This window comes from Apteryx mantelli, chromosome 7 (genome assembly GCF_036417845.1).
Source record: "Apteryx mantelli isolate bAptMan1 chromosome 7, bAptMan1.hap1, whole genome shotgun sequence".
In the NCBI taxonomy this organism is placed as follows: Eukaryota; Metazoa; Chordata; class Aves; order Apterygiformes; family Apterygidae; genus Apteryx; species Apteryx mantelli.
The window spans coordinates 25,917,153-25,930,804 of record NC_089984.1 but is presented as its reverse complement, the minus strand read 5'-3'; the positions used below and the strand labels follow the sequence as shown (position 1 = coordinate 25,930,804).

The 13,652-nt window shown below is 47.0% G+C and overlaps 1 protein-coding gene across 1 annotated transcript; it reads left to right on the top strand.

Annotated features, from left to right (window-relative positions):
- The first annotated feature begins 5,783 nt into the window (after positions 1–5,783).
- Positions 5,784–6,359, top strand: FGFBP3 (fibroblast growth factor binding protein 3). The gene has a single exon (XM_067299526.1). It carries the CDS (start codon positions 5,784–5,786, stop codon positions 6,357–6,359), a length of 576 nt encoding a protein of 191 aa, XP_067155627.1.
- The last annotated feature ends 7,293 nt before the right edge of the window (positions 6,360–13,652 follow it).

The window sequence follows — 13,652 nt, the reverse complement described above, 5'->3', positions numbered from 1 at the left end:
GATCAGAACACCTATTCTACTCGCATTTCAGTTTTGCTATCTGTTCCACAAAAATAATACCTGCTTCCTTCCTTACAGGGCAAAGAGATGAATTAACTAGTTTCTCCACAGTTCTTTGAAGCACCGACGCAGATGTAACTAACAGAAGAGTTTCTAGGCTTTGTGGTTCTTTTTTCTTTCTAAACTGAGAAGTAAATTCTCTTAGAGTAATTCTTATCATACTTAAGAAATACAATAAGAGAAGGAACTTTAGTTTATCAGTAGTCCAATTTTGTCCTGCTTTGCTAATCCTTTGGTACATATTGAGAGAGTATGGTAATAGGGCAAGCAACACTATTATGCTCTTTGGGGAGAATAACCACCATGGAACATGATGGGAAAAATAATGTTCTGGGTATAAGTTCTCTGTTATCGCTTCTGACTTTCCAGAACTGCCTCCATGACATTCTCTACGTGCACCAGGAGCCTTTCATAAACACATCACAGACTACAAGTCCAGGCAGAGCCAAGCAGCAGAGCCCACGAAAGCTGCAGTGCAGCTGGGCCTTTTGGGGTCTAGACAAAAGGGCTAGCAACAACAAGAAAACAGGTGGGGAAAAAATATACAAGCACACTATTTACTATTATTCACTTTTTTTGGTAGATATTCCATGTTTTCTAACACATGGATAAATACTATACTTTATAACACAAAAAAATTACTTTTAAAGGAACTGCTTGAAAAACTATTCTTGAAGCAAATGCTTGTTAGCAGAATCCACATTTGTATCAAATCAGAAAACACCCTTTTGGAAACACAGTGCCTCTGTAGTTTCAAGGCAAACAAACATCAGTAGGAACATGCTGCTTAGCTGTTTTTTATTTATATTAGGTTCTTAGTTCTCCTTTTAATCAGGTACCTTTCCTTGATTTTTTTTATTACAGGATTTTTCTACTTGATGCTTATGCATATTATAGGTTTACTTAAAAGTGGCAATGTCACTCTGATTTTAATACTGTATTACAAGAGAAGTGAATCATATGTTGTTGGAGTATATGTGCTTGTATAACCTGGGTATTTTTGCCCCATAAAATCAGTCTAATTTGTAGGGCAGGACCAACTTCATTGTTTGCTATTGTTTAATACACTGGTATTCTCCCCACTGTTTCAGGTCTCTAGATAAAACCACAATATAAATAACAAACACACAGACCATTCTACACAGTCATGGAGTCGTACTGGAAAAAACATCCACTCTTTATTTAGATGCGACATGTTTCATAAATATCTCTATTTTTGTGATATTTACTCTTCCTTGTAATAATCTATGTATCAGCTGACATAATGGAAAACCAATCTCTAGCCTTTGCTTTGTGACCAGTTTAGTAAAAGAATTAAGCTCTGAATAAACTGAAGATCTGAACTTGCTCCAGTTTCATCTGAGGTACTTTACTGGCGATGTTATAGAGAAAGCATTATCCATGTTACGTTTTCTCCTTGGAAAACCAGACAATGTCTATTAATTTTTATGAAATAAAATTAAGCATATCAGGTCAGTTTGCTGTATGTTGCACACATTTGGCATTTCAGTCTATCTGTAATTTTAATTGAAACATGGTAGATCAGACACTTTGTTATTTTTTCTTATATTACAATATGTGGTTTTGAAAATTTCCACTTAAGCCACAATACATTTAATCATTTTTCAAGAAATTATCAGTCTTCTGTTTACAACTTTGTTGTCAAATAATGGTTTCCTTTTTGTCTTATTTTGAAAAGCTCTTCAGTCACATTTTGTTCATTAAAACCTCATAACTTACATTGTCATAATGTGAAAATTCCTCACATTTCACAAAAAAAAAAAAAAAAAGAGGAAGAAAACACACCTCTCTGAGTTTTCTCAGCGATCTGTACAACATGTTTCCTCCCACATACGGGGAATGGAGAGCTCATGCTGCAATACCAGGTTTTACATTAGCAGCCTTCTGCTATCCTCACACTATGCCTGCTGCTTCTTGAATAAAAACGATATCTTTCACACAATCTGAAACAAACATTCGATGGTAACATTTTAACAGCTGACCTCCTACTACATCATTTCAGCTATTTTCCCCCCTCTCTTTTATTCTTTAGCAACTCTTCTCACTTAAATGATGAAATAAAAACCCTTTCTTAGCATGCTGGTATCTTTACCACATTGTGAAAGACAGGCAAAAAATAGTCTCGAGATGCATTTGTTGAGTTAAAATTTTGAAACACTTCACAGTTCTAGAAATGTTCAGATGAAAGGGGTTTTATGCTCCTGTCTCTGTCTAAAATAAATGGTAAAGATCAATTTAAAAGGCAACCAATTTTTATTTTATAACACATGATTTTTAAACTACAGAGTGCAGGTCTGTATGCATGTTGCTACAACAATAAGGAATATATTTTTTGTTTCTTCAAATGTACTTTAGGATGTCCAGTCATGGCTTCTATGAAAGGGAATGGTCTTTTTTTTTTTTTTTTTTGGATATTTTAATGAAGTCTTTTGTTCAGTAGTAGTAGAAATCAATTCTTTCTGTGATTTCTATCTATTAAATGGGAGAGGCTGATTTATTTTGAATGAGCTTAAATAAGAGGAAAAGGCAAAGCTGGTGTTCAGCCTTTCGCAAGACTTAAAATTTTGATCACCTGATAGAAAAGCCTGGAGAGGTAGGAGCATTTCAGCAGATTCCCTACCAAGCCTAACAAGGGGTGTTGTCAATGTCTAGGTCAGCCCATTATTTATAAAATGAATAATGAAGCTGGGAAATTGTGGTCATGTGCTTTTCCTGTGAAAGAAGACAACAATAACTCTTTGACAAACACTAGAAAAAAAGAAAAGAAAAAAGAAAAATAATCTTCATAAGTTTACCTCTCCAGAGAAGGAAAAGAAAAAGCATGGTAACCTTTACATGGCCAAAAAGAAGTATCCTGACAGTGGATAAGATAACCTACCTTAAAAGTGATCTTTCAGACAAATTAGACAACTCCACACTGAGTAAGTGATAGTAAGCATGTGGTAAATGGACAAGGAGAGCAGTGTAATACTACATAGCAATTACAGGTGGTCAGGACTTACTCTGAATACAACATCAAGGTTTGGTGGACTAATAAGCTAATGCACATGATGTGCCTTGTGCTCACTGCAGCCACAGAGGGTCTTAAAAGTTACAAAGTAGTTCATTATGATGCCTCATGGTACCCCGAGCCCGAAGGTAGATGCCAAGATTCCTCCTACAGCCCACGGGAAGACTTCAGCACACATGAAAGGGATTTACACAAGCCAGCACGCTGAGCACAGCTCACAGGCAGAAACCCAGTCTTGTCCTTCAGAGGTAGCAATGCACATAACTCTAGGACAGAGGGAGCTATCAGTTTCCACTTGGGAGTCTTGACTGTGAACCCTCTCCCATGGTTCGTTGCCAAAGCCATTTTATTCCCTTCTCTTGCCCCTTCGTCCCTGCTGTTCCTCCCCTGCCCCAAAAGGAACAAACAGGGAGAGTACTGCCCCCATGCTCTGAGTACGAAATGCAGCAGGGAGTGAGAGATGTATCTGAAAATCCCTCCTCTCCTTGAGTTGGAGAAAGGGTTCTGCATCCCACGCTTTGCCCAGCAGTCATTCTCTCAGCCTCTGCAGAAGTCTTTCCTCTTTAGGACTGCACAACCATTTATTGCACTGACAGAAAGACAAATAAGTTAATATCTCTCTCCCCACTGAGTCCCACTAAATATTAGTTGTTTAAAATAGAACAGCTCCATCAGGATATATCAGAGGAGTACTGGTACCCCCAAATACCCTGGAGTAACTTAGGCACTCTCTTGGGGTGCCTTTGTCAGAGTCCCCGCTCCAAATCAGGCCCTTCCTCTGACACCATCAGGGCAGCTGCCCAGTGAGCCAGATTTGGAGGCAAACTAAAAGGTCGTTGGATCCAGCTCACCTTGCAGCCGTTCAGGAGCCAGCACCTTGCAAAGACACAGGCAGGAATAGGTGGCCTAGGGGTGCTGGGAGGCAGCAACACACACTGGCCTGAAAGAGTGATCAAACTGCTTTCTTAGGAAATCCATGAATTAGAAGAAGAATACATGCGAAACTGGTGTCTAAATGCCTAGGTGCAGATGACTCCGAGGTCACACAGGCACACACCCTCCTTTGTGGCTGTAGCCGCAAAGGTCTCCTCTGTGGGTACACTACTATAAACACAGGGGATCTTGAAAGAAGTCACTGTCAGGGAGGAACGACACCGGAATAAAGCCTAGGGCAGTCGTCACTATTCCCGTCAATCTTCCTGAGCAGGACACAACGGTGACTTTTACCTCCCTGCACAAAGCAGCCTGCAGCTGGCTTTTTGCTCTGCCAGCAGCTCTGCGGCTGGCGCTGGGGCGCGGGCAGCAGCGGCGGCGGCTGGTTCACGACGCCGCCGGCCGGGCGCGCTCGGAGGGGCCCCGGCGCCGCGCCGGCAGCGCCCGCACTAGATGTCGCCCTTGTGCCGGGAAGCGCGTTTCGGCAGGCGGCTCCTGCGGGGGGTCTCAACCGGCACCGCGCTGCCCGCTTTGGGATAACTGCTGTTGAACCCGCTACTACACTATACAATACCTGACAGCAGGATGGCGTATATAATACCACTATACCAATACACAGTATAAATATATACGGGTGTGTGTGTGTATCCATATATATACCGCAGTAATGATCTTTCCAAAAGCTTTGATGGATCATGGCACAAGCCGGACCTCGCTTGCAAGAGCCTTGGCAAGGAGCGTCTCTGCCGCGCAGCGCTGGGCCTCAAGCTGTTCTGGTGGTCCGCTACTGCTAAGGCGCCACGAAACCGCAGGTAACTCGGTGTCTTGTTGCCTCCGCTCTTAGTACTAAGGGTCGGAATGGCAGACGGCAGCTTGGAGCACAGGTGCAAAGTACATTGGCCACAAAGCTTCAGCACGCGTGGAGTTAGAGTGCCTAATTCCAAGCAGTGGTTTCTCTGAAACTGGTGGCTAATCTCCCTTTCCCCAAAGTGTAGTAACACAAAGATCATGTCTAAATTCTGCTGAACCTCCTCCTGACATTTTTAACACAAATGCTCCTGTACAGAAAAGCCTGTCTCCACGTTAACAAAGAGCAACCATCCCGGAATAATCTACATGGATACTTTACTTTGAAAATGAGAATCCGTTTTTGTGATTTAATTCGATCAACTTAAAAAAAAAAAAACCAAAAAACCCCTCCCTCACACAGAGGGGACGAGGGGGCTCAGGAAACTTTCTGCAAGCCGGTGCTAAGGGCGGGCCGCGCCGGGCGCCGCGCGTGTCCCGCGTCCCCCGCGGGCCGCGGCCGGGGAGGGGCGAGGGCGGGGGCAGCCGCCGGCGTTGATAACCCCGCACCCGGCCCCACCGCCGTGCCCGCCTCTCCGGCTCCAGCACCGGCACCTCCAACTCGCGCGGCGCCCGGTGAGCTCCCGGCAGGGCGAGAAGGCACGGGCGGGCTGCGCGAAGGGATGGGTTTTAGGGGAGCAGCCTAGCGCTCTCCCGGCTGCCGCCGGGCTCGCCTGGCGTCACCGCCGGGGCTCCGCTCCCAGCCTGCGGGACCCGCGGGCGCGGGGCCGGGCCGTGACTGCGGCCTCCGCTTCCCGGGGCCCCCCGGGCGCGGCCCCCCGTCGGGGCAGGCTGCCGGCGGCCGCGGCCCCTCAGTGTCCGTGTCTCCGCAGGGCGCGGGGGATGCGGCGGCGCCCCCGCCGGGACGCTCCGTCGCCGAGGCACCGGAGGAGGCTCCCGCCGCGCTGAGGACATGAGGCTCCCCCTGGCCCTCCTGGCCCTGGCCGCGCTGGGCGCCGCCGCCGCCGGCGGGCCGGGCGCTGACCCGGACCTGGCCCCGGCGGCGGCGGCCCCGGCGGCGGCGGCCCCGGCGGAGGCGGCGCAGGCGGGGCACTTCTCCACGCCGGAGCAGCACCGGTGCAGCTGGCAGCTGCGCTCGGCGGCGGGGGCCAGCGAGCTGCGGCTGAGCTGCCGGCCGCCGGCGGGCCGCGGGGCGGCGCGGCGCTGCGTCTACCGCGGGGAGCCGCGGCGCTGCGCCGCCTACGGCGCCCGCAGCCGCCAGTACTGGCGGCAGATCCTGGGCAAGCTGCGGCGGCGGCGGCACCCCTGCGCCGCGGGCGGCCCGCTCAGCGCCCGCCTCTGCGCCCAGGGCCGGGCGCCGCCCGAGGCGCAGCTCCGCCTGCTGCCCACGCCCGCGCCCACCTCCGCGCCGCCGCGCCCGGGCGCCGCCGGCGGCACCGCGGAGCCCGCCGAGGACCTGGCGGAGACCTACTGCGCCGAGCGGTGGCACTCGCTCTGCAGCTTCCTCGTCGGCTTCTGGCAGGGCTGAGCCGCCGCCGCCGCCGCGCCCCGGCCGCGCCGCCCCGCTGCCAACCGCCGCGGCGGCCGGGGGCTCCCCGGGGCTCCTGCCCCCGCCCTCGGGGCGGCAGCCCGAGGCTCGCCGGGGCCGCGGGGGAGGCAGCGGCCCGCGCGGGCGATCCCGCGGCGGCGGCAGGCTGCGCCCCGGCCGCCCGCGCCCTCCCGCGGCGCTGCCGGCCCGGGGCTGCCCCGCGCCGCCCTGAAAGCACCGGCTCCTGCGTTGGTGCTGAGGAGCCACGTTGCCGTTAACACCCGTTAAAACGCAGCGGGCGCTGTCGCGGCGTGAGGAACGGGAGCGGCGGCGCGCCTCCTCCTAGGCTAGTGTTTAACCCCCCCCCCCCCCCCCTCGGCCCGGCTGCCTCAGCCCGGGGCTGCCCGCTCCCCTGTGTAGCCTTCGTCTGGCGGAGTTTTCTCTCGGATTTGTCAATTTTCGTTTTTTCCAATAAAGCGCTAACTATTTTATGATACTCTACAAGCTCATGGAACTCTTTTCTCTCTCAAGTCCTGTAATGTATCTGCAGCACTGTACACTGAATAAACATATGCAGCATCAGTCAGCTGAGTAACTGAAGAGACAAAGGTATCTAGGGAAAATCCATATGTTTTAGTACATTTTTTCCAAGGAGATACAGCTAATTCCCCCCCCCATCAATTTCCACAATGCCTAAAGATAAACATTACATTGAAATTGCCTAGCTTAAAAAAATAGACATTTATACCAAGATGAGGAACTACTAAGTTTTCAGTAGCAGCAAGTCCTAGGACTTTCTTGCTTACACAAATCTCAGGATAAAAAGACCTGTTAGAGGGAGCCTTAAGTCTCACCCAATGGAGGTGGGTTGCGTACAAGTCAAACCCTATTTCCAGGGTAGATTATCACTGACTGACTTCAAACAGGAATGTAGTTTGGGGGGGGGGGGGGGAAGAACAAGCAAAACAAAAACTATGGAAAGGTTTCCCAACAGAAACTTAAGCAGCTAGATACACAGACTCAGTTTTGGCATCGAATGGTGTTTTGCCTACCTAAAAAACAAAGCCCAAAACAAAGTTCACATTTAGAGGGAAATACTGTTCTCACTTTGCTACTGCATTATTCAGTCTTCTCAACTAGGAACTATTTTCAAAGATGTTTTGGACTTCACTAGCAGGCTTGACTTTTTAGAGGCACAGAATCAACCTACAACATCGGCGTGGGCAGGCTCCTCACACGCTTCTGTATGGGTCTGAGGTCTTGGAAGGGGGGACTGCCCACAAGGACCATGATCACAACATGCTTTGCCTGGACCAAGAGGCCAATTTTTGGTGACAGATGCAGATTAGTACACTCAGTCCCTAAAATTTCCTTTTCTTGGCTTTCTGTTTTGGGGCCACACTCCCCTTGTAATGAAAACCAACCAGCCTCCAAACCATATGCGTTTAGCTCAAAGAAAACAGTTAAATCATTTGCTGCTAGTATTTCTCATTCCATGACCATCAATGTTGCTGTATGTGTCTGCTCAGTGATACTTTGGAGACAACATCTTTTTCAGTCTGAAGCAGCTGAGGTGCTTCCTTGTCAGCACACACCTTGTCCTGATCCTGTGTGAGGCACCCAGATCTCCACAGACTGTGCATCGAGGTCGATGCCCACGCAGGGTTTGCAAGTCCCACTCTTGTGGCCAAAATCCCAACAATTCAGAGCAAGAATACGCTGCTACCCCACCTTGGTGAGCCTGGGGCAGCAAGCCTGAGAAGTTACAGAGTTGGAAGCTATCGGCAGCTTCTGAAGAAAGGCTTCTGTTAGGTATCAGCAAGAGGGGAATACTCGTGTTTCTGTGCTGCAACAAATGGAAAAAGCACAACATGTTCGTAGTGTTTGGTAGCACAGAGGTTGCTTTCTTGGCATGGGAGGATGTGGCGAGGAGCTTATACATCGAAAGACATTTGCCATTCTAAACAGCATTTGTTTGTTTGTTGTTGGTTTTTCCTCTTCCAAACAGAAAAATGCTTTTCATTCTCATGCAGAAGTACTCCACATAGTTTTCAGGGGGAAAAAAATCTCAAACTAGAATATACCTCAACAGGGATAAGATACTATTTAAAATTCCGTCATTTTAGCCTTAATAATTGAGATGTGGGCATGAACACAGACTGTAGTCATGTGGCCAAAGTGCTCCCCTGGACCAGGTCATCTCCCAGAAGGCAGGGTGGGAGCTCAGCTGGCCACAGGATGAGCAGTGCTCAGAGGACACTGCAGTCAGGTCACAGAGCAAGCCTGGAAGGTTTTGCAGAACTTGGAATAATTCCAAATTCTTTTCTGAAGTGCAGAAAGAGCTTTTCATCATTTTCGTATTTCTTTTGTCTGAGAATAAAAGACTATCAAGAGAAATGTACTGAACAGACTTTGAGAAGTTCAGGTGTGTCTAGAAAAATAAAAAAATATCTGTGTCCCCAGGCGAAGGACCTGTATTTCTGTAATTTATTCCTGGAACATTATCTGCACATTGCCAATAAACTGACAAGCAATAAGTGTTTTCTAATGGTTAAAAGAGTTTGGTAGGGACTGAAAGAGTGATCTAGTTCAGGCCATGCCATTCAGCTGCTGCTTAAATCTCACAGCTATAAAGACTACCTACCTTCCACATCACATTTGGAGACTAAAAGGCACTAAAAGGTGCAAGCAAGAAATATGACATTCTTGCAGGAGCATTGCAAGACTTTCTTGATTATCCCCCTATTTTCATGTGCTCAACACTATTAAGTGAAAAATATTAGTGGGAAGTAACTTGATTTTCTAGTTGCCTTTCCTCAGACACCTCCTTGTACCACACAAGTATAAACACATCAGTCCACACAATCTTTTGAAGTAGGTGAATAGCTTCCTTGTTTTACAAAGGAGGAAGAGGCTTTTGAGATATTAAACACTTTATCCACTTACTGAAGAGGAACTCTCTGGTACAATTTGGAAAAGAAAGCCTAAGTTTTCCTCACGCCTCATTTCTTTCATTTAGACACATCCCACTCAGATTCTGAAAGAGCAATGGTGATTCCGACAGCATGTGTCTGACTGAGCATCAACAGCTTTGCTGAGATACGTCAAATTCTGCCCTATTGCCTAAGGCAACTCTGCAGAAAGCAGGATTGCAGTAGAGGTAAACGTGGGAAGGATCTGGCCTCTACATTCATGAGGAAAGAAGCTCCTGGGGAGTCACTTGTACAGAAAGTGGAACAATACCTGTCTGCAGAGAGATGTTTGATTAAAGATAACATTAAATTAATTGTTCCTCAGGGATAAGTTGAAATTCCCCCTACAGTCATGTAGAGGGCTGCTTCTCATACATTATTCCTGAACCAGAATGTTTCAGAGCTTCAGCAGACTGAGCACAGAAAAGCAATATCCCATCAGCAGGGGAGCACATATCATAGTCCCTTCACCCGAGACAGGACCAGTGATTAAACATCAGATCCATAGCAGGTGCAGTAAAAGAACAGCATATACTATGGATAAAGCAGATAGTGCAGGTGTTAGTCCCCCTCCAAAGAAGAAATAAGAACATTCAAAGGAACAATCACATCAGGAAGCACCAAATACATTTTCTCTTTACCCCAAAGAATGATTTTGGAAAGCAAAGAGGTTAGAAAAGGAAGTCAGACACTACTTTTACAAGACTAGTGGTCACTGTGTAACCAGCTCTCTGCTGCAGGAAAACACACATCTTCAAAGCTCTAGCATTACAGGTCAATGTGTTTAGTCATGTAATGCATATTTATTATTATGGCAGCACTATTTGTTTGCCTTGATGCATTGAAAGAACTTTACCTTTCCATGCAAGGGAAGTAGTAAGAATATGTTGCAAAAGTTTGAATTTCACAGCTAAACTGATGGCAAGCTTATTGGGATAAAACATTCAGCCTCACAGATCAACAGAGCAGTCTACAGACATGGTGCAACTTTGTCCAGTGCAGTCGGATCTTGCATTTTACACTAACACATGCAAAGTGGAAACCACAGCAACTAATCTGCTTACCCCCATCTCAGTGTTTTTAAAAACCCTAAGTAGAAATTCTTAACAAGTTCATTCTTTTATCTTAGAGGGAGGAGAAGGAAGAGGATCCCTTTCTCCATGTTTCACTGCACTATTCCTCCACTCCCCGAAAGAGCTCAAAGTCTTTCCTATAGCACCACTAAATAATTAAACACAACAACCCAAGATACTGTATTAATCACATCTGCTTTGGTTAATAATATCATTGCCCACAGCTCAATGGCAACAAATACTGAGTTCTTGCACTTTGGGTACTGCAGATCCCAAAGGCTGAAAAATCAGTCAGATCCTCAGGTTTGTTTTTAAGGGGAATAGACCATGGCTCTTTGCTCCCTAACTCAGTGTTTTTCATGGTTAGGCAATGGCTGGTGCCACCAGCTAAGCCAACCAAGCACAGAAAGAACCTGTGGCCCCTCTTACAAGATCTTTATCTCCAATTGAGCCTGCTCCTCTCCAGCCCTAAAACAGCTCTACCATGACATGTGCTTGTCACCCCACTCCCCGTTAATTTGGTTCAGCAACCCACGTCTGGCCACATACCCACTCTGCAGCCTGCCTTACCTCTGCTCTCCTGCCACAGTCCTTCATCACATTTACAATTCCTGGCTCAAACAACTCCAACCAACTCGCCCTTCCCTCCTCAGCTCTCACTGGTCGCCCTGTTGTCCTCAGCAAGAGCAAACAGCCTGACAGCCTGCCTCTGGGCAGAGCTGATGAGCTCTCCCATCCTGGAGGCAGGTGGTCCAGAGCATCAGTAACGAGAGTGGATCTTCCTCAGAGAGAGTTACAGCTTCTGTTACCCTCACAAGAGTGCTACCAGTTAAATCCACCAAGATCAGTAGGTCTGGCTTTCAAAGGAAAGCATGAGCTATCTTGAAAAAAAATCAATTGATTTTTTAGTGTCTGGATTTTGAATTCTGGGGGCTCTAAGTGTTTGCAAGTTTTGGGGGGTAAAATATCAGCTTTGTGCTGAATTATAAACATACAAAATTGTTTTCTTTCCTCTGGCTGCTCAGTAGAGATAGCAACCAGTTTGAATTTACAGTTCATCATGCATTTATGAGACAATGCAAACAAATACCTCCGAGTATCTAGAGTACCCAATACAGTTTCAAGAGCTGGCAATACTGCTTCTTGATTTTCCTTTGGAGAAAATCAGTGATGCTGAATCTGGATATGTTTTTAGTGTAACTAGTTTTATTCATGCTTTTTACATATATAAAACCCTTGAGCTTATTAAATAGCAAACTAATAATCTCTCACCACTTTCTGATTTTGAAGGGGCAATTAAAATAAAAAATGTTATTCTAATTTGTGAGGTTAGAGCAGAGACTAAACTTTCTTCTGTCTTGCTGTTTGCAACAATCCCCTCCTATAAAACGACATTACAAAATTAATACATGCAAGAAATCTTTCTTCAAAACTGAACTGAGCTGAACTAAGAACAAGCACTGGCAAAGATTCTGCATAAAAGTGATATTCACTGTGACATCTGCTTTAAAGTTCATCATTGGCTGTGCTGTACTTCCAGCAATTCCATGTCTGTAAGTCAGTTTGACACTTGTGAGTTATGCTAGGCTGAGGTGGAAGAAAAGTCTGCTATCCACAAAAGGACAGACAGCACATGTGCTCCACCCAATCTAGACAATGTGACTAGCTCTTGTTTTGAAGGACCATCCGTCCGTTTATTCTTGTTTTGTAAAGGTAAACTGAAACTAAAATAGGTCAATGCATGCCAATATACCGCAATATACAGTACATATATTGTAATTTAAGGTGCTACAGTTTTGACTTAGTGGGCACTGGTTTCTGTGCGTCCTCAGTGCATTAATTACCGTGGTACAATGCACAGGTACTCTGGCATACAGCTACGTTGCTAATACTGACTCAGCAAATTACTTTGGGCTTTACCTGTCCCCTTTTCATTTCATCTGTTACATGTTCAGTCCCTGGACTACAGATTCAGACTCCTGCTCACCTCTTCCCTACCCATTTCAAGACATTTTGAGTTAGAAACAGAGTACTGAAAGGCCACGAACTTCTGGTATCTTAATGCAGACAGACACAGGCTGATGCTCCCACAGATGGTGCTGCATCTCTGCCAGCCCAAACAGCACAGTACGAAGCAAAGAGGGCTATGGAGAGCGATTGAAAAAAACCCCTTGAAATGGCTAAGCTGCAGAAAGTTTCACCAAGAGTCTTCGGTGGTCACGAAACCTCACACAAAGTGGGGGACTGTTGGAGGCTGTTGCCAGGTAACGTGAGCGCCCGGGAACGGCAACACAGCTCCAGCCCAGCTTGTCCTTTGACAGCTGCAAACACTGAGATGGCTGCTCACGTGATGCCTTTTGGGTTGCAGACCCCAAACTTTGATCAGTTTGCTCTTTTGTCCTAGTGCACAATAACCACAACAGGAATTATTCTTTCCTGGACTCTGCACTAGGCACTTCAATGTGGAAAATGTCTAACAGAAAAAAGCAGGAGGATGGAATAGGGAGAGATACCTGAGCAAGATGCCATTATTTACATGTTTAACAATGCAAAAATGTAGTTTGTATTCAGTGTCTCAGGGTGAAGTGTTGGCTATGGTGGTTGCGGTGTGCATTCTCCTGCTGCTTCCCACCATCAGCTCTGCTGGGGGGGGCCGATGCTGCAAAGCAGAGGATGCCTGAAAAACCTGTGTTTAAATCACACCACAGCCCTTACCTGCCAGTGGTGGCTGTCGACAGTCCGTTCCTGTGAAGGAGCTAGTCGCCGCAGAGAAGCCAAATCTCCTCCCTGTGAAAACACAGCAGCAGAGTCTGTACAGGTCCCTCACCAAACACTCACAACTTGTGTTGGTTGTGTCAGACTGTGAGAGCCCTGTCCTTAACCCCACGTGTGACCAGAGCACACAGAAACGAGGTCCCCACGGGGCACAGGTCACCCCCCAGCACATTCCCTTGGGGTGCTCACCCAGCACCCCGGACATCCTGGCCCATGCCTAGGCACTGTGAAGCTCCCACACCAGGACAACAGCACCCACAGACCCCCCTCCACAGAAACCCTCCAAACACCAGCCATCGAGGTCCTATTCGGCTAGTGCGGAAACATCTTTAAATCTTTTGATTCAAAACCTTGGTTAAACCAATGCCTTAATTTGCCTGGTGAAGTTCTTTAATTATATTTGTGAGAAACTTTTTTTGAAAAGGCGATGAGGCCAGTATTTTGGGTTAACATGATTTATGCTTAGCCTGGGT

Coding starts and splice junctions, on each gene's coding strand:
- FGFBP3 (XM_067299526.1), top strand. CDS start 5,784: ATGAGGCTCCCCCTGGCCCTCCTGGCCCTGGCCGCGCTGGGCGCCGCC.